Source organism: Plectropomus leopardus, chromosome 15 (genome assembly GCF_026936395.1).
Source record: "Plectropomus leopardus strain MGB_pleo_1.0 chromosome 15, ASM2693639v1, whole genome shotgun sequence".
In the NCBI taxonomy this organism is placed as follows: Eukaryota; Metazoa; Chordata; class Actinopteri; order Perciformes; family Serranidae; genus Plectropomus; species Plectropomus leopardus.
The window spans coordinates 30,177,348-30,203,126 of NC_142190.1; the positions used below are offsets into that span (position 1 = coordinate 30,177,348).

Genomic DNA, 25,779 nt, shown 5'->3' on the forward strand with positions numbered 1-25,779 from the left:
TTGCAAAATACATTGTGACAGTTTTGTAAAGCGTTGCATAAGCGCAACAGATATGTTTAGCATTTTACTGCTACAGCTCCTGGGGGAAAAAGAGTTCCTGTTTTTTAATTTTATAGCCAAAAAACTCCCAAATAGCAGATGTTTTTATTTCAACAAATCATCTTATGTTAGACGGACTTATGTTTGATGATCTGTGGTTGGCCCGAGCATAGTGGGCCTAATCATTAGGATTATTTGGCATCTTTTGCATTGCAACTAGTTTTTACTGAGCTCCTTTCTGTGCATCTGTTGCACATTTGTATATTGCAATTTCAAACATAACTACATACATAATGTACAAAATTGCATATTGCACTTTACTGCATTGATGTTTTTATTTGTCCTAATCATTTTAATTTGTTTTAAACATTTTTATGCCCCAGGAAGTGCTGCCTGAACACTCAGTATAAGTACAATAAAGCTACTTTAAGACAATGACTTGGAGATCATAAGGATAAGCTGTGTTATTTACAGTACAAAATCCTCAAATAATGAATAATGAACAATCAAAATCACAATCTTTGCTTTCCTTTGAACAGGTCGGATGGAGTGATGAGAACCATGAACACAGAGAAACTCCTCAAGACCATCCCTATCATCCAAAATCAGATGGATGTGTTACTCGATTTCAATGTGAGTGCTCAGGATTGGCTGCACTGCTTGGCATCAAAATCTATAGCAGACACTTGATTTAAATTTTTTTTTTTTACCCAGTTGTTTTACGAAATGGTTATGTCAATGAACTTCAAACTGTTATGTTCAGCAACTTCACCTCTCTTCCAGGTCAATGCCAATGAACTGACAAATGGCGTGATCAACGCAGCCTTCATGCTTCTGTTCAAAGATGCGATCCGACTGTTTGCAGCCTACAATGAAGGGATAATCAACCTCCTGGGTAAGAATAAGCATCTGGGCTCTATTTGGGACTGTATGCTTTCTCTTATTGTCCTGTGCATTATGCTTGAATGCTTGAACAGGCCACAGCGGACTTAGGGCTATACCCATTTATTTGAGTATTTTGATGTAAGTTTGTTTGGTTTTCAATTTGGGTATTTGGATAGTTTTGTTTGTTGTTTGCTTTTTTGATGACAAAGAAATTAAGAACAAATGTAAATACTTTATTTCCAATATATTATTTTACTTATTTCAGTACTGAACCACATGCAGCGTATTGATTCACTCAGCCCCTCTTTCCCCGTATCCCCCACTTTTGTTTCATAGCGTTTTGGCAGGCATTGTCTCGGATTCTGAGCTTATTATTGTAAGCATTTATGACACTCGATAATTTATCCATGGTTATTAAAATTGTCACAAGCTGTTATTATCAATCACATATCAAGGACAAAAAAAGTGCACAAAAAATGCATAGGTATGATGTCGTTCAACCAAATGCCTTGGGGTAACAAAGATGCATAAACACACCAAATCTTTTTGAAAATGACGGCCAAAGTTTATACTATTTGCTGTTGGTTACTAATAAAGCTCTGGAGCCTCACAAATGATCTTTGACACACTCCTATAGAGATGATAAGGGACTGTAGCCAAAAAAAGTGTAGATGTCTGCAATTACTTCAGACATCATTACAGTGTTAGCAGTCCCATAAAGTTTATGTAAGTCTTTTAATTTACTTAAAAAAATTTAAATTTAAAAACTGATGTCTTCTTCAAATTGTAGACTTATAATTTGTTTATTTTGGAGGTTTGGGGGGGCTGTTGCAAATTATTTCCCAGCAGACTTCATTAATTAATTTCTGACCCCAAAATTAATGAGTAGCAAACTTTCCTTTCTCCTGTTTTAGCATGGTGAGTATACACTGTTCTACCAAGTATACTCACCATGGTTTTACCTTTTTGTTAATAAAAAAAGCAGTTTCGGCAGGTCTGTTTGCATACTGTGAAACAGGAAAGACTGCTACAATGGGGCAGATCACAAAGTAGTTTGAATAGAAACTGGAGTTGATCTGTAGTTCCCAGTGCTTATGATCATATGATGGAACTTCAGTGTTTACAATGCAAATCTATGCTTTTACGGTTTTCGTTGACCTTTGCCCTGTGTCCAAAGATGAATTTTGCCAGCTTTTATGATTGTTTGCTGAGATATGTCAATTTGAAGTATGTACCCCACGGAGATGTTGTGACCATAAGACCATAGCTTTTGTTTTGAATGTATAAAATCAGAAAGTAACAGACAAAACACAAGAGACTGATGACATAAATTACGTCATAATCTTTTTTATCAATCTTATTTGCTTGTTCTGTTTACAGAGAAATACTTTGACATGAAGAAAGTCCAGTGCAAAGAAGGCCTTGACATCTACAAGAAATTCCTCACACGAATGACAAGAATCTCAGAGTTCCTCAAAGTTGCAGAGGTAAGTCAGGAGTCCAGATCAGCCAATCAGGTTTTGCAAAGCAGCCTGAGATCATTCAGAAGGTTTATCTATTTTCCTTATCCAGATCTAATGGTGTTTGTCCTCCTCTTGCAGCAGGTCGGAATTGATCGAGGGGACATCCCAGATCTGTCTCAGGTAGGCCAAGATGCACAATCTAAAACTAACCATTTGGTATCTGTGCAATTAGATTAACTTTAGACCTCTCACCTATCAGTCGGCTTTGCTTAACTAAAAAGAGGAGAATGGCCAAAGAGTAAGATAAACATTATGCAACAGAATGTTTACAATCTGACACGCATGTGTTTTCCATGAGACAGTATAGAAATGTGCTTTTCAGTGACAAATCATTACTGAATAATGACTGACTTACATCCTGTCACAGTGCAGTAGAGCCTGCTTTAAATGACTCCTGTGTGTCTTGAGTGTAATTTGATGGAGCAGTTAATACTCTAGTTAATAATCTGCTGCCCTATCCCTTATGTAATGTACTAGTTTTTGAAATACTGTAGAAAATCCCATTGATATGTTAAAGGGCCAGTTCACCAAATGACAAGACAAACTTTATTTCACTTAACTCATTTACTCCAGCTGGCATCTTGCCTTGCCTATAGTTTCTGTTTAAAGGCCCAGACACACCAAACTGACATCAAAGATCCAACAGCGATATAAGCTGACTGTTGCGTCGCCTCTTGTTGCCTGTGTCTCAGCCCAAGAAATTGCACATGTACACACCATAAAGACTGCAACCGATGGCCAACCAGCATGTATGTTCTGCGCCTGCCTTAAAGGAAATACACCTCGATACCAGCAGATGGCAGTTGTTTGTATTCATCATTCAAAAAGGGAAACTGGATGACATATTTGATTCTAGTTAAACTTCCTGCAGACAGTGCGATTTTTGTTATCTTCTAAGTTTGCTGCAAGCTGCTGCACTCTGCGACATGGATCTTAATAAACTTGGGTACGACATCATGTTTGAAGTATGCAGACTGTACGATAGCGTCACCTGTTGAATCGCAGGCTATGGCATACTTCCATCAATGTCCACATGTAAGAACAAAACGTCAGCATGCATCATCCATCCTCACTGCTGCAGTGGTAAAAGCAAAAATGAATGGAGCTCTCGCTATAGTGGCATTTATGTGTGTCGGAAAAAGTCTTAAGAGGAGGAGGAGAATGTGGACACGGTCGTGGCTGGTAAAAAATGGCCAACTCGGCATGCCAGTTTTGCAACTAGAGCTTGAAGTAATTATTAGCATCTTATAGCATTTAGCAGTTTGGCGCAGATCAGTGCGTCATTTCATGCTGCATTTCTGTTGGTTGGTAGATGTTGATCGCACGACCATGACAATGGCCTTCCTTGACCCTCTCTTGCTGGGTGACATAGGACCACCGTTTTAAAGCCACAACCAAAGATATCACCACATGTCTTTCACAATGGTCATATTTCGTCTGAGTCAGCCCAAAATCGCACTTTGTACACCAGGCTTAGCCAATTAGGACATCAACAACACAATCTAATGTTGAAAGAACGGAACATATTTACCTTGTGCCAATTATAACATCACAAACCATCAGGAAACCTTTCTGCTAAAGCGCTCAATGGCTAAAAAATCAGTCTTACCTAATATACGTTTATTCTGACATCACTCCCTCTTGACTTAAGCCCTTTTCTTTACATTCCTCACTTCCGTTTGTCTTCTCTTGCGCTGACCCAAATGGCCAATCAATGTGATTTCATTTAACGATGGGGTCTGCCCTTTGTCAGAATTCAATGGTTGCCAGCGGTGCAGGACACACCACAACGACAAGGGCAACGGAAACACTGCACAACATTGACTAATGGCCAAATGTCAGCTTGGTGTTTGAAGGCCTTTATGTGCTGAGCTTTTCATATATAGACACCTGAAAAATTTGCTGCCACTCCAATTCATTGGAAGTGAGTGGATTTTTATTTGTGCTGCATTTGTTGTTGAAAAAAAAGTATTGCTGCTGAGGTTAACATCTCCAGAAATAACTATCAACATGTGAACCTAATTTGGGTGAACTGATCCTTTAAACGTATGAGAAACTTATCATTGCTTTGGCTGAAGATTTATATATCACTTTCTAGCTTTTATTTATTGTAAGTTGTTAACTAGAGTTGTGGTGAAATGTGTGGTTATGTGTTTTTAGGTTGTAGTTTATTTAGCCCAGTAGCACTACTGGGCTGTTAGACCACGTTGTGCATTAAATGAGTTCTTTTTAGAGAGCTTTCACAGAAGCTACGGCAACAGAACTCAGCATTATTGTACAAACTCACAGTAACTTAAAAAGATGTAAAATGTTGTACTTTTAAGAAAATACTGTCATGCAGTGTTTGATTGACACACCGTAATATCTCTTGGTATATTTGCAAACTTTCAGTACATATTCTGCGATTATTATGTGCTCAAATGCTCTAGTGTCCTCCATAATATGAACTTGCAAAATGTGGCTATTCTTGTCCTTTCGCAGGCTGCTAACCCCTGCAGCTTCCGGCCTAACAAGTTTTAACACCAAGTGCTGTGCACGCTAGGCAGGCAATGCATGTGCCCACTACTGCAATGACAAACACCCTCCAACTCACACTCACTCATGACCTTGCACGTTGTACAGCAAATAAAGGTGTGAATCTAGGGGTTTAGTGTGGGATATGATAGGTGCATCCTATGTAGCCCAGGGACCTGCTGAGCTGGTGCATCCTGCACAAAACACACTTACTTAGAAGGTCTGTTGTTCATTATGTATTTAGTAGAATTTTTTAAGCCAGAATTGGAGAGCTTTCTCCCAAACGTTTTCTTAATAATATCTTGACTGCTGCCACCTTTATTTTCTGTATTTTTCCCTTCCTTCTATCTCTCCATTTTCAGTTTACAGTTTGTGTAAGTATCTGAACCTTTTCTCTCTCTGTCTCGGACTATTTGTGGACTCTGTTTGTCTCTGTTTGTGGACTCTTGGCAATAACTTGGCATGCTTTAGTGTTTTTTTCTTCTTCTTCTTCAGAGAACATCTTGTATTAGGCTTTCCTCAGTCTTTGAAACTTAATGCGTGTCAATGACATTCACATTAGGCCCCCAGCAGCCTGCTCGATGCCCTGGAGCAGCACTTGGCCTCTTTAGAGGGAAAGAAAGTCAAAGACTCGACGGCAGCTAGCAGGTAGGTCTGCTTCACTTCATCTGGCTCACTGCCATCCAGACTCAGAGCTTAGGCTCATGTTTGCTTCAGCAAATTAATAGTATTAGACTGATTGAAAGGTTTTTTTCAACATGAAATTCAAGGTAAGAGTTTAACTATTAATTTATGAGTCACAAAGCGAAACAAGTCAACTTTGACACCACAGAGACGTAAAGCAAAAAGTACCAGACTGGAGTTGTTAAAGTGAATTTTGCTAAATCTCGCTGGTATTTAAACAGGTTTTGCATCACTCTGAACTGATTCCTGCTTTGTTGCTGTTTTTTGTGTCTGTCCCTTGATTCAGGGCTAGCACTCTCTCCAATGCGGTCTCCTCCCTGGCCAATACCGGCATATCTTTCACCAAAGTGGACGAAAGGGAAAAACAGGCAGCACTGGAGGAAGAGCAGACTCGCCTAAAAGCACTAAAAGTACGTTTTTCTTCTCTCACCTACACTTCTTTTGCTTTAGTGCACTTCAGGCCTAAAGGTATGTTTTCTCTACCTTGAAGTGTAGAGAAGACATGCCATTCATGTCATTAGGTTTGTCGCAATAACCACAGAATTGCAATATCACACAAATGACAATCCAGCTGCAGGGGATGGCAAGCAACAACCGCTTTCTTTCATGGGAGTGCTGTGTATATACACTGCGCTTTTTTTGGCTGCCAAGAGCTAAAATTAAATCTTTTTTTTTAGGTAAAATGGTGCACCTGCTCATCACTGTCAATTTTTACCTAACCATCCAATCACTGTGAAGGATGGGCGGGACAAATACCACAAAGAACAACAGTCATGTCAACAACATCGTGCCCCAGGAATGTCTTTTCTGTGTAGGCCAACCTGTAAGCTAATGTTACCCTGGTTCCCTTGTCAAAAAGCCTATGGAATTTTTCTATTGGAATTTTTGCATCATTGCAGAAAATGTGCTCTGTGGTAAACAAACTTTTATGTTATCTTAATTTTTTGTTCAGCAAGATAATCTTCACAAATGAACACCATTTTTAGGATTTTTGAAGCCGAAATGGAATCGGCAGAGGTAGAAAGCTTATGTAAGGCTATAAACAAACTACACTATGATCCCGTTGCCACCGCTACAGGACTGTACAGCTATGTTCGGTGTGGCGTGATAACGTTCCCTAGTCTTGTTTAACCATTTGTTTGCAGCTGTCTTTTTCAAGACACATAAAAGCATCAGATGAGGTGAACCGGAGGTGCTGAATGCCAACTGATTTCCGGGTTTTAGAACTCATTCCTTGGGTTTACTATGGAGAAATTAATACTGAACCCACACACAGTGGCAGGTTCGTTCTTCCTCCCTACATGCCTCAACCTTTCCTTCATCGAGGGCTAGGGCCAGATGAGGCACCCTTGATCACCAGAGAAATTCCTTCACCACGACAGCCCTGTATGCCGTTGCTACTCCCCTCTAGTGATTACATCAAATGCACAACCATAACAACAGCTAATGACTGTGGTTTACTGGTCTGAGATGTATGCACTGTATAACCCCTTTGCCCTCTCTCCATGTTTCTGGCCTATCTCTGCTGTGAATTGCCAAATCAAAGCGAAAATATTTAGAGTATTATTATACAACACTATCCTCCTAATGATTGCAGGAGCAGCGTCTGAAAGAGCTCCAGAAGAACCCCGCAGCAGCGACCACAGACTCCTCCCCTGTCTCCACAGTGGGCGGGACCATCAACTCAGCCCCCGCCATTGACCTCTTCTCCACCCCCAGCTCTACCAACAGGTAAGGCTGCGGGACTTATTAATTTATTCTTAGACCAGGAATTCTTTCTCAGATGTTTAGACAAAAAGAAAAAATGAACAGCGTAATGAAAGTATGGACATTTGAAGTAAAAAAAACTGAATAGAGGCGACCTCTAGCTCATCCGGTAGAGTGTGCACCCCATATGCTGGGGCCTTTGCAGCGGCCCAGGTTTGATTGCCATTCTCCCTCTATGTCCCAAATTTCCTAGTAATCTACAGCTGTCCTGTCAATAAAAGAAAAATCCCCAAAAATTGTCTTAAAAAAAACAAACTGTATAAATCCATCTTGTCTTGTGTCAACTGATGTGTTTAAGCTTTTGGTGCCTTTAGCTAAAAGTTGGGTAGCTTGAAATGAATTCATTGAGTTGGAATGATCACTGAAATCCCTGTAGATTGCTAAAGCATTTTAAAATGGTGTCACAAATGTTGTGTTTTCTAAGATCACTTTGATCCCTGTATAGAACTGGGGCGCCACAGCAGCACAACTGATAACATTAGATAAAGTTCAAGAGAATGCAATAAAAGAGGGAATAAAATGTGTAAAACAGGTGGATCATAACAAACTAACTTCACACATTCAGCTGTTTTTTTCCCTCTAATAGCAACCTTTTGTTGAACCTAATGTTTTTAGCAATGAGTGACTGATTTGTCCTCTGTGCCCTTGTTTTCCTGCTCGTTCCCTCCAGCACCTCCAAGGCAGCCAATGAACTGCTGGACCTTCAGCCGGCCTTCCAGCAGCCACTGCCTCTCTCCACCACCAACACATGGGGAGGTGAGAGCTCAGTTCTTCTTCACAGTCTGCACTGCTACCTCATTCACAAACACACATATATGTCACATACTCATTAGCACACAGGCATCACTGTCATTCCCTACAGATCACACATGCTGTGATTTGATTCTTTCCAATGTATGTACCTCACACTTGCCAAGGCATAAGGTGGGGTTTCCATTACAGATTTGCGCAAAACTTAAGCAATATTTTTGAAATGTTGATAAAACACAATTGCGAGATGACTGCATGTGATGTTATGCGACATCTCTCGCGATGTTACGCAACTTTCCTCTCGGGATACAAGAAGCACGGCAATGGATTTTCAGAACATTGGTAAGTTTATTTCTGTTGCAGCCCCGCAATAAAGCCAATGTAATATCCCTGTAATCTATCTGACATCTATTAGTCTCATATAACGGTTAAGACGATCTGGGTCTTCCTCCATCCACACATACTGAGCTATGTTTTGTGGTATGTCATGTGACTTTGTTGTACTTTTTCTTTTTCTTTGGGTTTAATGGTGGTTGGCATCCATAAAGTTGCATTATCGCCACCTGGTGTTGCACATCATATGAGCTATATAAGCGAAAAAAGTGGCTTTTTTGTCAGGAGCATATGCAGCATTTGCAAACAGCTAGCTTGTTAGGACCAGACTATTTCCTGCAATAGAAGCTTTTATCCCAAAAATCAATGTGATGATGCTTGAAATGTTTGAGTTGAGAATTTTAAAATCTCCGGTCTCTAATGTTTCTCTTTCTTCATCTGTTCTTGAATGTACTGTAGCCAGTGACTGTACTCAACATGCTGTTCGGTGGTATAACATTTAAAGGGGTCCCCTCTCAGTACACAGAGCGCACATAAAGCACTACTAAAAAATTGAAAGACATATTAACACTAGACTTAGACCAAGACTAGGGAGAGAAACAACCATAAGTATTAATTGTGATATCTGCTTTAAAATGTCTTCTTTTTTTGTGAGGTGTTGGTGACATAGGTTGAACTGTGGTTGGTGTTTTACTTTTTCTGTAAAACATGAACTACTTCCTGTACAAACACACATTACTCATGCTAATGGCAGCAAGTGTCACCGCCCTTAAGGAAGAGGTGGACAGATATTTCACAAGCCTTGTCTGCAAACAATGTTACATCATTATTTGGGACACAATAAGTCATTAAATCTCTAGAACATGTACCGGATTCATATTCTCAGGTCATTATGTATATGTGAATAGGTTAATAAATGGTAATTAACTTGTATTTATACAGCAACTGTCTAGTCTTGGGACTACTCAAAGCACTTTAAACACTCACGCACTCAGAGGCCGATGGCACAGCCTTGGGGAGTAATTTGTCGTTTAGCATCTTAGCCAAAGGCAAATTGACATGTGGACAGGAGAAACTTAAGATAGAACCGCCTGTTTTCTGATTCATCTCTCATATCTCCTGTTCCACAGCCGCTGACAAGGCGTCTTAGCTGTTCTAAAACGACTGTAAACCACGTCCTGTCATTGTGGATTGCTTTATTTTAGATTGGGCCACATAATGCTCACTCATTGGCTAAAGGTCTAGTGTGTAGGATTTAGTGCATCTAGTGGTGAAGTTGGGAATAGCAATCAACTGAAATTTCTCCTATGTGCCAAACAGTAGCCGACATGAAAACACAAATGGCTTTATCTAGAGCCAGTGTTTGGTTGGAACTTTTTGGGTTACTGTAGAACAACATGGCCAACTCTGTGGAAGAGGACCTGCCCTGTATGTAGATTTAAACTAGGGGTCAACAGATTATCAGCCTGGCCAATTCTTGGGGCAGATATTTGGCATTTTGCCGATTATCTGTATCAGCGTTTTAATTTAATGACGCTGATAAAATTAATTCATTAAAAAGTGCAAATAAAGCATCAGCATTACTTTAAAAAACCTCAAGGAGCTATTCATATTTATTCATTTTTATTGAAATTTTCATTTGACTTTAGCTTGAAAATTTTTAAAGGTTTCAATTTTGATTAAACATTTGCTAGAGGCATTTTTACAAAGTTTTTTATTAACTGAAGAATTCTAAGTATTGATAGATAGTTTTTCATTTTTATTGTTAATGCATAACGGTTACAAATACTGCTTATTGGTCTCAATAACTGCTAATAATATGTATCGGTATTGGCCCTGAAAAATCAATATCGGTCAACCCCTAATGTAAACGGTTCACTTTAAGGTGACAAAAACACAACGATCCTTATTTCCGACATATTAACAGACTTCATACCATCCCTGCCAATTGATGCCCCTAAATCCTACACACTGGACCTTTAAGACACATTTTATTTTTACAAATTCATGCCTTCAAAAAATCAACATTTTGAGTGTAGGTTGGGGTAATAAGTGTAAGTTTAAATGCTTATTAGTAAATAGACTTGACAGTGCTATATAAGTACCTGTAGGTGAAACCATATAATTGCCTTGTTCCTTATGCACTTATGGCATTTCATCCCAAACAGTTTAGGCAAGATTCACAAATTGACACTCGTTCTGAACTCAAACATCATATCCAGCTATGTTATTGTAAGCACAGATGTCTTGGGATATCAGCTTCTGTGCTGTGGACTCTGACCGTTCTGATAATGAGGGCCCTTAACCTGTGGACTGGTGGACTACTTAAAGCAGTTCTGATAAAGCTGGTCATCAGACCTGAGGTTTGGGCCAATAAGAGCTGTGCATGATATCAGCCTGTCACTGTATCTGGAACACTGTTGTTATCCTTGTCACCTGCATCACCCCCCCATGCACATCATCTTGCATGCACTTTTTAAACTTCTCTTTTTTAATTTTTCTCACCCTCCTCTCCGCCATAATCTGTCTGTTTCTTCTTCTGTTTTCTTCTTGTCTTCCTTTTTTTCTCCCTGTCTGCCCACTCAGATCCTTTCACCTCTGCTGCAGAAGCTGTGGAAGAATCCATTCCAAACTCAAACCCTTTCCTCACTCTACCTGTTGTCGATGCTGTCCCGCTGTCCACGGCGTCCTCGGACGCTGGCAGCCTGTCCTCTAGGACACCTAGCCATGAAGTGTTTGGTGGGATTGTCTTGCTGCATCTTCCCTTTTCTTTTACAGTTTAATTTTATTTTCTGCCCATGGAACATGTGATAGTGGTTTACTGATGTAACTAGTCTCATAAGGTCACTCCAGCTGATTCAGTCAGAGTTCCCACTGTCACGAAATTACTGGAACAGTTATGAAATTAGAAAAACAGTTTTCCAGGCCTGGAAATGATTTTGGGAAGAAAAAAATGAATACAGTTTTGGAATATTATTTAAAATGTATTCATAAAAATCCCCCAACATGTCTGACTCAAAATACGTCCCTTTATTACTCTTTGAAAATCTAATGCTGCTCTGTATGAACGTTAGTAGCAGTTACCGCGCTATTTCATAGTGGCCCAATAATGTGCCGCATTGTGTCTACTGTGTGTGTAGACACAAAGACACTCCATGCCATATTCCTAGCAACATTTTTCCTTTAATTTCCTGTCTTTGAGCATAGCACACTGGAGTAAAAGCCTTATTATTGTGCTGACTAGGGCTGGGCAATATGGGCTGAAAATTATATTGCAATATTTTTAGGCTATATCTACGTACACAATATACCTCTCCTTTTAAATCACTTTTTTAACCAAATTACCTCTTTGATGTGACAATATTGTAGGAATGACTTTTAGTACTTTGAAAAAATGTTAACACTATTCCATTTTTGATCAGTAATCATTAGGAATGTAGATGTAATGTATATAATGTATGTAGATGTAATGACTAAGTGGTTAAAGGCAAGTATTAAAGCGAGTAGAATTGTCTGATAAGTTGGGAAAAGTACATCACTTCACTGTAATGCAACTATAAAAATCAGAAAAAACACCATTTATTTCTTATCACAATACAACAATATCCAATATCTAAGATGATATATAGTCTATCTTGATAAGGTATAATGTCTTTATATTGCTGATCCCAAGTGTTGATGAGCTACAGAGGCCTGCCTATTAAACTACCCAAAAAATGTCATGGAAACGGGGTAGATATGTGGGAACCCTGTTCACTGTAATTAGAAACAGGGATTAGAGTGATATATATAGAGGTAGATTTCAGAGTGGTAAGGAGGGAGAGGGAGGAAATGCCTGAAGTGGTTTAGGGTCAGTGGTCAGAACATTTCTTCAGACTTATCTCACTGTTATCAAAGATCTGGCATGCTGCCCTTCACCAAATATTTGTTCCCTTCCACAATCAGATTAAGTTTCTAATGTTTGTTTTCTCAGCTCTTAACACTCTTTGATTAAGGCTGTTGTATATTTTATTTCCTTCCTGTTTTACTGTGTATTTCAAAGGCCATAACTCTGTGTTGCATGAGTGTCCATCTGTCTAAGCAGAATGTTTGTCTTTCTCCAGATCATTACAATCCTTTTTTTGACTCAAACTCTTCCCTGGCGTCTGATCTTGACACCGCAGCGCAGCTAGAGACATTTATCACAGGTACAGACTGCTGTTGGGCTGTGAGATTGCTGACATGAGAGCAGTGACATGTTTTGTAAGGTGAATTGTCACGAGTAGAACCAGATTGTGTCTCTCAGAGAGCGATGCGCAGAGCATTTGCGCAGAGCATTCCTGCTGAACGTGCCGCCTTTCTCCCTTCCCGCTTCCTACAAGCCCATGGTTGTGAGCCTGCATTGTTTTGTGGTTAGCCATTAGTAATGCACTGCCCTGAATTTTCCCCCCTGTATTTAGTCTAGCCATGTGATAAGTGCCGGCTTCCTCCGCTTTTGTCCTGCAAATCCTGATCTTTGTTTTTCCCCCGTCAAAAAGCCATTCCCACAGTTGCTCGGCTTCCTCGCTGTTCTTTCACTGCTGGAATTTTTTCTTCTGTTCTCTTATCTTCATAATCTTCTCCCTTCTTCCTTTCTCTTCTTCCTCCGCCTGGTTCTTTGCCTGTCTGCTGCTGCTGCTGTTGTGTGTCAGACTCCTTCTGTGGGCCAAGCCTTTACAACACCACTCCTCTCTTCCAATCTGAGCCCCCTGCTGTAGCTGGTCTATTCAGAGGTAGGTATTCCCAGGATGGCCAAGGTGTTACAAGTCTTGCTCAGAGAGACCTATGACACGAGACTACCTAACTGTCGTTTTGTGTTGTATTTTTGCTAATCTCCAAAATGTCCATATTTACAGTTTCACGACAACTAAGTTGGATAGATAGAGGGGGAAAAAAGCTAAAATACAGATAGTGTATGTAGGTTTTGGTTTGGCTTCTATAGAGCTGCACCTATTGATAATTTTCCCAATTATTAAAATTATAGGTGATAAATGGCCATCACATGCATTATTTCATCTATCCAAAGTCCAAAACCCCCAAACATTTAGTTATTGATCACATAAAAACTTAAGCTGCATTCCCTAAGCCCAAAAAAACAGCTAACACCTGCTAACATCTGACTTTTTAGTGCAATGGGAAAGTGTACAGTCTGCATCACACCCAGGTCAAATGACTCTGCAGTGGTCACGGTATTTATTGCCACCAGTTTCGATTTGCATTGATGAAAACGCATCACTAATTTCAACTCCTTAACCAGCGAAGTGCAATGATGCCCCACTCCTACTTACTGTCCTTCTCCTCCTAATCAGCGCTCAAACATCAATCCATGTTAGTCTGCACCGAGTTTGAAAGAGAGACTGAATTAGTAAAAGATGCAAAAAGAGAGGTAACCACTGTGACGTTTTCTTAGATCTCTGACCATGCTGCTTTCTACTGTTTACCTTTTTACCGGCCTGTAGGTGACGTCCAACGAACACACCAAAACAACCCACACACACAGAAAGGCATACTCGTCAGCTGCAGAACCATGTACACAGCTCTGCTCTACTTGCAATGGAAGCATAGTCACTATTTTTAAAGGGTTTGCCCATGTTTAAAAAACCTGTGTGCACACCCTAATTTTGGTGGTAAGGGGATATAAAACAGCAAGTCCTCACATTAGGGAAGTTGGAACCAGAAAATGTTTGGCATTTTTGCTTTAAAAAAAATTTAATAAGCAATAATCCAAATAGTTTTCCATTTTCTTTCAATTGATATAACTATAAGCCTTAATAAAAATGAAAACAGTTGAGTTATATAAAAATTCACCCCCTGTACAGTTGTCATTAATGTTGAAATTAGCTATGAACCATTTTTTGCATGAAGCTATAAACATGTTTATTTCTACTGTAAAGTTGAGCATTTTAACATGGGGGTTTGTGGGGATTGACTCACTCTTGGAGCCAGCCTCAAGTGGTCATAAGAGGAACTGCAGTTTTTGTCACTCATGCGTTTAATTTTTCATCTCTGCATGTTGCTTGGTGCGTAGGCATTATATAATGAAGAGTGAGAAATTGAAACACTAAACTTACTATTAAATTGTGTTTAAGGTAGAATATTAAAGGTAGAGCAGCACATGGTGACAATGTCTGCAATTTAAGTCAAGAGGTTGTGTGCTTTTTCTAAAAACTAATTGTGAAATACTACTGAAACTAAACTTGAAATGTTGGTTTGTAAATGTGACTTGCTAAAAACAAGAATCTTCTAGATATTTTTCTACCAGCTTGTCATTTTGTTTTCAGGGACAGAGATATTGTGGCTTCAACATTTGGATTCTGATTTTCTTTTTGCCTCACCAGGGTTTACAGCCTCCCCAACCCCCCAGCAGCTACAGAACTCTCGAGGCCTTAACGTCGACTTTGACTCAGTATTTGGCAACAACACCAATGCTAACAACCCGGATTCTACGGGTAAGTGTTGCACTCCTACACACACTGACATGCTACCTTCCCACTTACCTGTCAGGAGCCAGCAGACTTCATGTACTCTGCTGCCACCTGAAGGTTTGGGGGACAGGTTGCATGTTCATGGGCCATGTTGAGGCTGTGAAAAGTCAAAGTGCTGGACTTTGATTTGTTTGTCAGTTTGTGTGTTTTTTATCTGTGGACTATGAATGTTGTGAGCATTTCCCACATGTTTCACTGATTGGTGTGATTTTACAGAATATTGCTCATTTCTCCTTCATTAAAATGCACAGAACAAATAGCACATAACATCTGCATATGGTTTATACACTGTAACAGTATTCAGTTTAAACTCTCTGGTTCAGTGAGAGCTCCTTTAAAGATGTTTTCTGACACTGAAATTGATTTTACACTGCATAGCACTTTAACATAAGACAACAGCATAGGTGGGCAATTTTTGAACTATCCTGCCAAGCACATCACAGATAATGGTCATTGGTATTTCCCGTCTTCCACTTAATTGTGCTTCTGCCATCTCATCAGAATATTTATTTTAGCATGCACATGTTAGCGGAAGTTACGCTGTCTCATTGTGTGTTTTGTGTGGCCGTAAAATGCGTTTTACCTCAGAAGGACATAGAATAGCTAAAGATGGAGAACATGGCAGCTCCCCAAAAGTGAAGCCGAAACATCTTGATCGCCCCCTGGTGGGGGTGGTTAGCGGATGAGACGCAGGCCAAACTATAAACTCAAAGTACACAGCAAAGCCATTCTCCTTTATTGTCTTTTCTTATCATGCTGCTGATCTTTGTTCAAAGTCGTGTTTCTGATAAGTTTGGTTTTAATTACTTATTCAATGCTTTAAAAAGGGGGTTTGACGTCATGATTGACGGCTTTGTGAGCCAATCGACATGCTCGCTTTCAATGACACTGCTCGAAATTGGTCAGACTTTTTTATGGGCTGGAACTTGACACTGCAGGATCACTACTGCGCAGATGACATGGCTCCATATGATGTCGCCACTGTTAGATAGCGGCCATATACGGGATATTTTGGCTTCATTTTTCTACATTGGGAGTAAATGGAGAGATGTGTTGTCCGTCGTCATATACGGTCTATAAGAAAGATTCACTTTCACATATTTTGTCGTCTATTGACTATTATATGCTATAATTATAATTATATATAGTATAATATATACTATAATTTCCAATGAGCTGTGAAAGTCACAAAAAATATTTCACCACTCAGAAGAGTCAAAATTGGTAAAGCTATTCACTTCAGAGTTTGTTTTTTTTTTTTGCCTTTGATTGAAATAAGTTGAATTTTAGGTTGTAGAGGTACTAATCTGTTGCATGTAATTTTTAAAAATGTTATCCCTTTAAATAGACATTAGAATTGTAAACATATGAGCCCATTACTGGAAACACTGGCAGCTTGTAATGGCCTCTATGCTGAATTTAACATCGTGTGAAACAGATTTTTTGAGAAAATCACCTAAATTGTGATGTATGAGAAATTGGTCTTAATTTGACAAACGCTGTCGCTAACAGTAAAGTAAAGTAAAGTATATATTGCTACATTCAGCACCTTGAATCTCTTACACACTCATTGTTTGTACACCTTCACTGGGTTCTGGGCTGCTCACGATCTCACTTCATTTTTTTCTCTTCTCCCTGGGCTTAAACACACTCTCTGGGGCCTTGGCTTTTTTGCATGGCATATGCATGACTGGGTGAGTTGACTCAACACACACTCCTCTCACACAGTCTTGGCTTGATGAGTTTTTTTCTGTGAGCTGTGCTTCGTGCCTCCACCACGCTCAACATGCTCTCTCTGTCCGTGTGTGCATTTGACGCACTTGTCCTGTCTATGTCTTCTTCTGTTGCTTCGTTATTGTCTGTCGTATTGTCTTCACCTGTTCTGGACCCCTTTTCGTTTGTCTCGTCCCCTTTTGATTAAGATGTTTTAGGTGGCATCCTCAAACCCACAGTGGCATCCTCACCTAGTCAGGGCATGACCCTGAACGGCCAGCAGCCCCACAAGCTGGTATCCAACGACCTGGACTCGTCACTGGCCAATCTAGTCGGCAGTAAGTTCCAGTGTTTTGCGACCATGATTGCAGATAAATATAACTAAACAATAACTTTAACTGTGCTATAAACAGATTGTGAACTCCTTGAAACATATGAAGTAACATCAAATTTCTCAAACTTCTTTTTGATCCCTTTCACAAGTATTTAAACCTTTGAACCCTGAACAAATTGATGTGATTTTTTTTCAAAAACATGGGGAAAATGCAGTTAGCCACTTAGTTATAAATGTTTCACAATTTGCAAGAAATTAGTAGATTTACGAAATAATTAAAAAAGAGAGAGAGAAAAAATGTCTAGGGGAAAAAAGATAATACAACAAGGGAGAATTTATCATAATTACATATTACAAAATAATTATAGTTTTTAAGCACTTTTTCAGATCATATCCTTTTCATAAAACATTTTTCATTCTTTTTTAATTTTATTTTTATTGTTTAAATAATTTGCAGGTGATTTTTTTTTGTACTTTTTACTAATTTCCTGTTAAATTTTGGGTCATTTCTTCTGTCATTGCTCGTTGCTTTTGTCCCATGTTTTTGACAGAAATCAAGCCAGTTTGCTCAGGTTGGAAGGGGTTCAGTAAGACGAGGTGAAATTTGTACTAAACAGTAGCAATAGAACAAAAACATTTCTATTTAAACTTTGCTGTTTTGTGTGAATTAAGCATGTTGTTTTCATGACTGTTCATTCAGTATGTTACTTCTCTCTGCTTTAGATCTTGGAATCGGCAATGGAACAGCAAAGAAGTGAGTGCACTTAAATAATATTTATTTTCATATCCCTGACAGTGCATACTAAATAAGACTAACATGTTGACCTGATCTGTGCAGCGATCTCCACTGGAGTCAGCCTGGCGAGAAGAAGCTGACCGGTGGAACCAACTGGCAACCCAAGACGGCTCCGTCTACCACCTGGAACCCTGCAACCATGGTAGGACTCTCACCTGTCAGCACATACCTGGTCTTATTCTCCCAACCAGGAAACATTTGAAAAAGATCATGTCATTCTCTCTTCCCCCACTTTCATACTGAAAGCTGTCCTATCTAACAAAGACAAAAAGCCCAAACAAAATCATCTTTAAAAAAAGAAAAAAAATAGAAAAGGTACTTTCAGTCAGGCCTTGACTGTGGATGCAGTTTTCCTAGACAGATTTAAGATGGCTTAACAGTGCAATATACAGTATTACCAACATTTGTTATTGTTTTTGCAATTTGCTTCATTTTTTTCCCAATGCTAATGATTTATTTATTATGTGCATTATGTTTTCAATAAAGTTTCAAAAAAATAATCTGTTGTCAAATGCAGAACATACAGGCGCAGTAAGGGTTGCAGCATTATACATATTTTTTTTTAACCATAAAGGCTTTGGTTGTGGGGATGCATGATATTTAAGGGGTTTTTTGCCGATAGCTGATATGCCGATGTACAACAACTTCTGATATTTCCACTCTCATCATGATGGCCCACCAGCAGATGAAGACATAAAATACAGTGCTTTTCCCTGTATGCAATATTCTATCGTTGTGCAAAAATAAGAAAAAAATATTTAAATATTATTTAGCTTTGGTTACTGTTATTTAATATCTTTGTTTTCTGGCTGCCAAGAAATGCCCCTTAAAGCTCTCATTTGCGGTTCCCTTCTTGCTGACTTTTAAGTGTAAGCTGTTGAGTGATTGTGGAATTAAGGCTTTCCTGGATGGCCTTCAGTTCTTCCTGTATTGTCTTTTTACTGTCCCTTCTTGGCTCCCAAGTGTCCTTTATTGTTGTCACTGACGTCATAACAGCCACAACTTTTGTGTCTACCTGCTATGTCCTGTTGTTGAAATGACAGTTTTAGCTTTATTTCCCTCTTTCCCTTTACTGTTTCACAGGACTGCACATAGATTTCAGTCAGGGTGCTTTTATTGCACAAAAATCTTTGCTGTTTTCTCCTGGACAGAAAAATAGCCCATTGACAAAAGTTTTCATCATAGTTTTTGTAAACGAGGCCATGGTTGTCATGTTACATTTTCATATCCTGAATATATTCTATAACTCTGTCTTCATGTGAGGAAAGGGAATCCTCAGAAATGAGCTCTAAAGCCACAAAGTGAAGCTTACTGACAATGTGTTTCTTATGTCAGTCTCTCTGCCTTCTAGCACTTGTGTTTTTTTTTTTTTTTGGAGTTTAGTGGTTTTGGTCTGATCGACTCAACTCTGTCATCTCGCTTTGGTTAAACATTCAAAAAGAGCTTGTGACAGTAATCCCGCAGAACACCCCCTCACTTAGACTCGGCACTTGTGATCATGCTGAAAGCACACACGAGTTATTGATGATGTGGCCAAATTGTCAGATGATGATCAAAAGCGGATGAGTGTTCTTCGAGGAAGCCGGAAAGAAAGAGCCGGTGTCTTGAAGGAAGCCGATACGCTAAGAGGCAGATACACACACACACACACGCACACACACAGCATCCATCGGTCATTAAAGGATAAACCGTAGCGTTATGCAAAAAGCGAGCCTTATCGTCATTATTGACGATCCCAGGAACACTGAGCGAGATGTCCCTGAGACAAACCAAACATTGTCAGCGAGGAGGAATGCTGAAGGAGAGCTCTCGGTGCAATGAAACAAGCACAGTCTGTGATGAAAGCAGCAATTTTGGCACCAGCGTCATGTCTGACTCACTTGTGCCTCCCTCGCCAATGACTGAATAGTTAATGAAATGTATCCTTCCCGAGAGGGCCGGGCGTTAGACAAATCTGGGTTTGTTATCACTGCAGGGGCTGCTGGGGAAGCAAGGAAAAGGAAAGGGTCTGTACTTGTTTCTCTCTAATCTCTTTCCACAAGGAGCACCTGCTAGTATCCAACTTCTGCCCCAAGGACTCAACACACTCTCCTCTCTGCTCTCCTTCAACTCTGTCTGTCATTCTGTAGGTGAAATATATGCAACTCTGAGAAGATTAGCAGCCCTGACACTCCACTCTGAATGCAGGCTTTTGGCATCATTTTATTTTCAGTAGAAATGTAATTGTTTCGTGGCATGAATGCTGTTTTCAGCATCTTTCCACCTTCATGTTTTTATTTTGAGAAAAAAAAAATCTTAAGTTCATACACTGGACAAGATAATGAATGAAGTTTTCACATCTTGTGTTGCAGTCTGTAACTTGTAACATGTCACATTTGATCTGACACAAATTATACAGCATACCATATTAATGCCGTGAAATCATTTTAATTTGATAAACATATGAAGAAAATATAACAGAAATATTAAATTGATTCAAATTGGTATTGGGGGGGAAAAATCTAATGTTAAAATTTTATTTTCAATAAAATTTCATCATTTTTGTGGCATAAATGCTGTTGTCAGCATCTTTCCACCTTCATGTTTTGGGATGAACATGAAACTTTTTGAAAAAGAAAAAAAAACTTACACACACATACTTACTTACACTGAACAAATAATGAATGAAGCCACATTTAAAGTTTTCACATCTTGCGTTGCAGTCTGTAAATTTTCTATTTCATCTGACCCAAAGTATGCTACATACCTTATTAATGCACTGAAATCATTTTAGTTTGATAAATATTTAAAAAAAAAAAAAAAAATTAAAATATGAAATTGATTCAATTTCGTATTGAAAGGGGTATTTTGGTCACATTTCATTTTCAGTAAAATTGTGTTTTTTAAGCATCTTTCCACCTTCATGTTTTGGGGTCGAACATGAACAATGTTTTGAAAAAATAAAAACTTAAACTTCATACATTGAATAGATGATGAATACACCCCCTTTAAAGTTTTTACATTTTGTGTTGCAGTTTGTAAATTTCATATTTGCCCTCACCCAAAATATACAGCATACTATATGAATTCTGTGAAATCATTTTAATTTCATAAATATTTGAAAAAAATAGAGACAAAATATAAAATATGAAACTGATTCTCACTGGTATGGAAAAAATCTTCTTGAAGCTTTCATTAGAATATATTACTGAATTGATTTACTTTAGTTATTTTAATTATTGAAAGACTTAATTTGAACTGAAATTGAATATCATAAAGATTTGATAATAAAGAGTTAAATGTGAGTCGGGTCAGCTGTGTCCTGATTCTGCAGAAGGAATCATCTTGTCTTTTGTGTCACCGCAGGCACCATCTGTCATGGCCTTCCCTGCAACCACACCGACAGGCATGATGGCATATGCAATGGTACGTCAGCTGGGAGACACACACACACACACACACACACACACACACACACACACACACAGATCTGCAAACATGAAAGGAGGAGAAAAGATTTTCAGAGTTATTTCCCACACATTATGCCCAACATACACAAGAAAACTTTGACTTAAAAAAGATTAAAGATGAAATTCTTCCACCTTCTCACATCAGTCACACATTTAAAGTTCTTGCAAAGACTTAAATTCTTGCAGGGTCACAATTTTCAAGACTGCAACAAGATTCCTTTTTAAGATTATTGTCCATCCTGCCCCTGGTGGAAAATATCAGGCCGAACTCCTTTTAAGAAATATGACATATTAACATTTCCTTACGTGTCCGTAAAACGCATAATTCTCGAAACATCAGATAAAGTGATCCACATGTCCACAGTACTCTTATCAATTCTGCATCATACAATCCATAAAGATAAACCGGATTTGTGCACAGACTTTACAGTTTGGATTTTGTCGACTCAACTTGTACCAGCATCTGTTGGTTAGCTGCGTTATTTTAGAGACGTGATCCATTTAAAAAAGAAGATTTCTCACTAAGATAAGTGCTGGTTGGTGGATCAGAGACACAATGAATTCAACTCCAATTCTTGTTCACTCCACAGCTCCACCAGTTTTTACTCCTTTTCCACAGTACAAGAAAATCGAGACTTGTTCTAGTTCTTTTGCCTTCCCAGAGTGTCTCCACGATCGCTGTTTACCCGGTTTGCTGCTTCCTGTTCGGTGATGGAAAGTGCAGCTATTGGTTATTATGTTCATGTTCCTAAACTTCAGTTTTACATGAACCAAGACTAAAAACTAAATTAAACGTTTCAATTTTGTCGGAATGTCAAGACGAAAAAATGGACTGACTTTAGACAGCTCAGACAGAGGTTTATGATCACAATACACAAAACGATTGAGTTCACTGGAGCGTGCACTAAATCTCATGTTTCCTTTTTTGTTTTTTTGTTTTTTTCACGTTTTTTCACGTTTGGCAGGTGCCAGTGTGTATCATAGTCTGCAGAAACTTCTTTCATCTATCAACATGAGCAGTATTTTTGTCATCATTCAACATGAGTGTAAGGACTTTCATGTGCTATCTCAGAGGGAATAAATCAGTTTCTCTCCCATCAGCCTCCTCACATGGGCTCCGTGATGATGACGCAGCCCACCGTGATGTACACCCAGCCTGTGATGAGGCCGGCCAACCCCTTTGGCTCTAATCCAGGTGCACAGGTAATGGATGTCTACATTTATAACGTCCCAACTCTGACACACGTGAGCTTAGTGACCTGGCCTGCCTGGAGCAGAGCAACATTTGTGTTCAGTTGTTTTGATAAATGATAGTCACCTCAGCTATGAGGGTCCACTTCCACTCATGTACCCTCAGTTCATTCACTGATTGCTCGGCCTGGTGGTTCAGCTGTTTTTCTCCACACCGAGTCAAGCGTCCCCCACAGGTTGAGGGTTTAATTGTGTGTGAAATCTTGCAGGTTAAGGGTCTCAGAGTCTAATCAGTGTACACCACTGATACTTCCAGCCAGCAGGTCCAATCTGGCCCGTGATAAGGTGAAGGGTGGCCGCCCAACAATTTTCTAATTCACAAAAAATTAAGGGATTCACCCTGGGAATTGTTTTGATACTTTTAGTATACATGAGGAGCCAGAGTGCATAAAAAAAAGCATGAAAATAGAGCTTGTTTATCCAAGAAAGTGCAAGCGGAGGATCCACACCCCCTGACAGAGGTCCTAGCTTAAGCCCCTAATGTTCTAATAAATCCTGAAAATGTCGAAAAATCCTAGAAACTAACTAAAATTTTAGAAATGTCGCAAAATCCTAGCAATGTCCTTAAAATCCCCAAAATATCCTAAAATCCTAAAAATGACCTAAAATCCTAGAAACGTTATAAAATCCAAGAAATGTCATAAAATTCTAGAAACGTCCTTAAATCTTAAAAAATCCAAGAAATGTTCTAAAGTACTAGAAACATGTATGGGGGCTGCTGCTGTACTTCTGCAAACATGCTCCTTAAGCAAAGCAAGTTGGGTATCCCTGATCTTCACTTTACACTATGCAGTTTCTATGCAAAACTTCTAAAATGTATCCACCTGTTTTACACGGATCCTCAATTTGTGCACAAGAACACCTGCAAATGGTTGAAATAAAAAAAAATAAATAAAATGAGAAGGTTGAAATATTGCTCATTTGTATGCTTAGCTGATGTGGAAAAGTGTAATAAATACAAAATGTGACAAAGTGCATGCCACCCACACAGTATTATCATTATGTGCTTTGCTTAAAAATAGAATGCATTAGTTTTTAGACAGTCTTTTTCAGACACCTGTAGCGCAGCTTTGGAGTTGCTCTCTTCTCGTTGGCTCTCCATTTCTCTCCTGTTGTGTTTCCACCCTCTCCTCTGTGATTCAGTCCCCCACAACTTCCAGTCCTTCCAGTCCCAGCCCCCTCAGAGCAGCAGGGAAGGACCCCTTTGCGCAGCTCTTTCTGCAGAATTTCTTATAGAGCATCTTTAGGTACAGCTCCTCGTCTGTGTGTCATTGCACCTCCAGGTCCCCGAGTGTGTCGGCAAAGTGCATGATAGTTTGTCTGTTCTGTGTGTGCAGGACTGGCTGTTAAGTGGCTGATCTTAGTGCGAGTCACAACACTGTGCTGTGAGATGCTGTCACATTTGACTCCCCAGCTGGCTGCTTTGCACACTCTGCACTCTGCACTTACGGATCAGCTCCTGTAGCTCTAGTTGCTCAAAACTAAAGTTTGATTTTGAGAATTACACGCGTAGTTTGACGCAGACTTAAATTCCACATCCATGAACACACAGTGCGCATGTGAAGTTGTTGCACCATGCTTTGTTGATGGCAGCAAGACAAAACCAGGATGTCTGATTCATTGCCTGAAACACAAAAAACAAAGGCTGTCAGTTGCTGTGATTCATCAGGTGATATCACAGAGCAGACATATTTTAACCCTTTAAAGGAATAAACATCTCAGAGGTTCTTAGAAATGAGCTCAATCACCAGTCATACTTGTTCCTTGTGAATTGGAGCTCTTATTTTGCAGTCCAAGCTTCACTCACCATCTTTATCCTGCTTTGTTGGAACATTTTTAGCTGATGTATTCACGCACATAGCAATAGACTGGAGACACATTAGAAGTCTGCTTACTGGCAGAGCTGCACAATATGCAAAAAATAAAATTAAAATTCACATATTACAAGAAATCGGAGTCACAAATTTAGTGGGAATGGTCATTTTTGCATTTCATTTTGACTGAAAACGATGTATAAACATTTTGATAATGGGATTTTTGCTGGAGTCTGTACCGAACAAGCATTTCCCCCCTATCTGTCATGATTTGTAGGCTGGGGCCTCTCTTAAACATTTTCCACAAAATTAGCTCTGGTTCTTGAACCAGTTCGGTTAAGAATTCTTGCAAACTTGGTGTGATCTGATCTGTTTTTACCCAAAAACAAGCACAAATATTATTGATACCACTGCATGCTTTTTGTAAAATTTATTTCTAAACATTTCTCGCTGGACTGGCCTTCTCTGTGCTCTCACTCCATCCTGTTGAGTATGACACGCCCACTAATGTCATCACACTTTGCATTTCAGGATAAAGAAATAAAAATAATTTTAAAAAATGCAATTTTTTGGTTCCAACCAACATTTCAGGTTCCTAACCAATTTAATTTTGGTCGATATGCCCTGAACAGCTCAAACTTAGGGAGACAGAACCAGTTCCATGTTGGTAGAGGATTATTTATAGCAAATACAAGTGCTGCGTTTAAAACGGTCTGTTGTGACGCATTTTATGTTAGCAAAAAATTGCAGCTCCTGCACTTTGGAAATTGCACTTAGCCCCTTAGCAATTTTTAGAATATTTTATAATTCAAATTTTTATTTATTTATTTTTTCACTCAAACATGCACAACATATCCACAGGTCCCTGGAAGCTACACACTCTTAGACCCAAAATAGTAATTTAGCAGCTGCAGCGGGACAACTAACCACCAAATCATTACAGTGCAGCAGACATATTCCAAACAAAAAAATAAGCCCATGACCTCTTACAGCTTTCATCGTCATCGTTGACCCTAACGTGCTCATAGGACACCTTTTCTAACATAGATGCCCTCCATTTTTGTAGAATCTGAGGATCACTCAAGCAGCTGTTATGACACCTACAAAATATTCTTTTAAATAATTGTTCAGCGTTAAGCCCTATTCACAGGGGACTAGTTTTAACGTGCGGACTTCCGATTATTTGTAATAATTGCGGAGGATGTCTGATTTTAACCCTGTGCAAATCAGCCATGTCAATAATTTGTAAAGTAAAACTTCCAGGGCACATTACCTTCCATATTTCGGCAAACACAGAGGTCATGGGATAATGTTAGTCCCGTTTGAGTGGCATTTCTGTGATTTGCTGCTGATTTGGGGATTTGAATTGTACTTTGACTGGACTCGGCGTTCTGCGTGTGCTCCTAGTCGCCGCACCAGCCTCC

The 25,779-nt window shown here is 39.2% G+C and overlaps 1 protein-coding gene across 15 annotated transcripts in view; it reads left to right on the forward strand.

The window, feature by feature from the left end:
- Positions 1–25,779, forward strand: part of picalma (phosphatidylinositol binding clathrin assembly protein a) — a 48,807-nt gene that overhangs the window by 21,211 nt on the left and 1,817 nt on the right. The window contains exons 6-23 of one of the 15 annotated variants that reach the window (XM_042499240.2): positions 579–672; positions 823–934; positions 2,305–2,411; positions 2,526–2,567; positions 5,524–5,609; positions 5,932–6,055; positions 7,243–7,376; positions 8,083–8,168; positions 11,082–11,234; positions 12,599–12,682; positions 13,166–13,246; positions 14,852–14,962; positions 16,921–17,049; positions 17,769–17,799; positions 17,884–17,983; positions 21,187–21,246; positions 22,392–22,493; positions 23,685–23,788. In XM_042499240.2, coding sequence (XP_042355174.1) covers positions 579–672; positions 823–934; positions 2,305–2,411; positions 2,526–2,567; positions 5,524–5,609; positions 5,932–6,055; positions 7,243–7,376; positions 8,083–8,168; positions 11,082–11,234; positions 12,599–12,682; positions 13,166–13,246; positions 14,852–14,962; positions 16,921–17,049; positions 17,769–17,799; positions 17,884–17,983; positions 21,187–21,246; positions 22,392–22,493; positions 23,685–23,777 — 1,729 coding nt within the window. In that variant the 3' untranslated portion in view covers positions 23,778–23,788. Of the gene's footprint in view, positions 1–578; positions 673–822; positions 935–2,304; positions 2,412–2,525; positions 2,568–5,523; positions 5,610–5,931; positions 6,056–7,242; positions 7,377–8,082; positions 8,169–11,081; positions 11,235–12,598; positions 12,683–13,165; positions 13,247–14,851; positions 14,963–16,920; positions 17,050–17,768; positions 17,804–17,883; positions 17,984–21,186; positions 21,247–22,391; positions 22,494–23,684; positions 23,789–25,779 lie in introns of those variants that run through there. The other 14 variants (XM_042499241.2, XM_042499242.2, XM_042499243.2 and 11 more) reach the window with 14 other exon arrangements.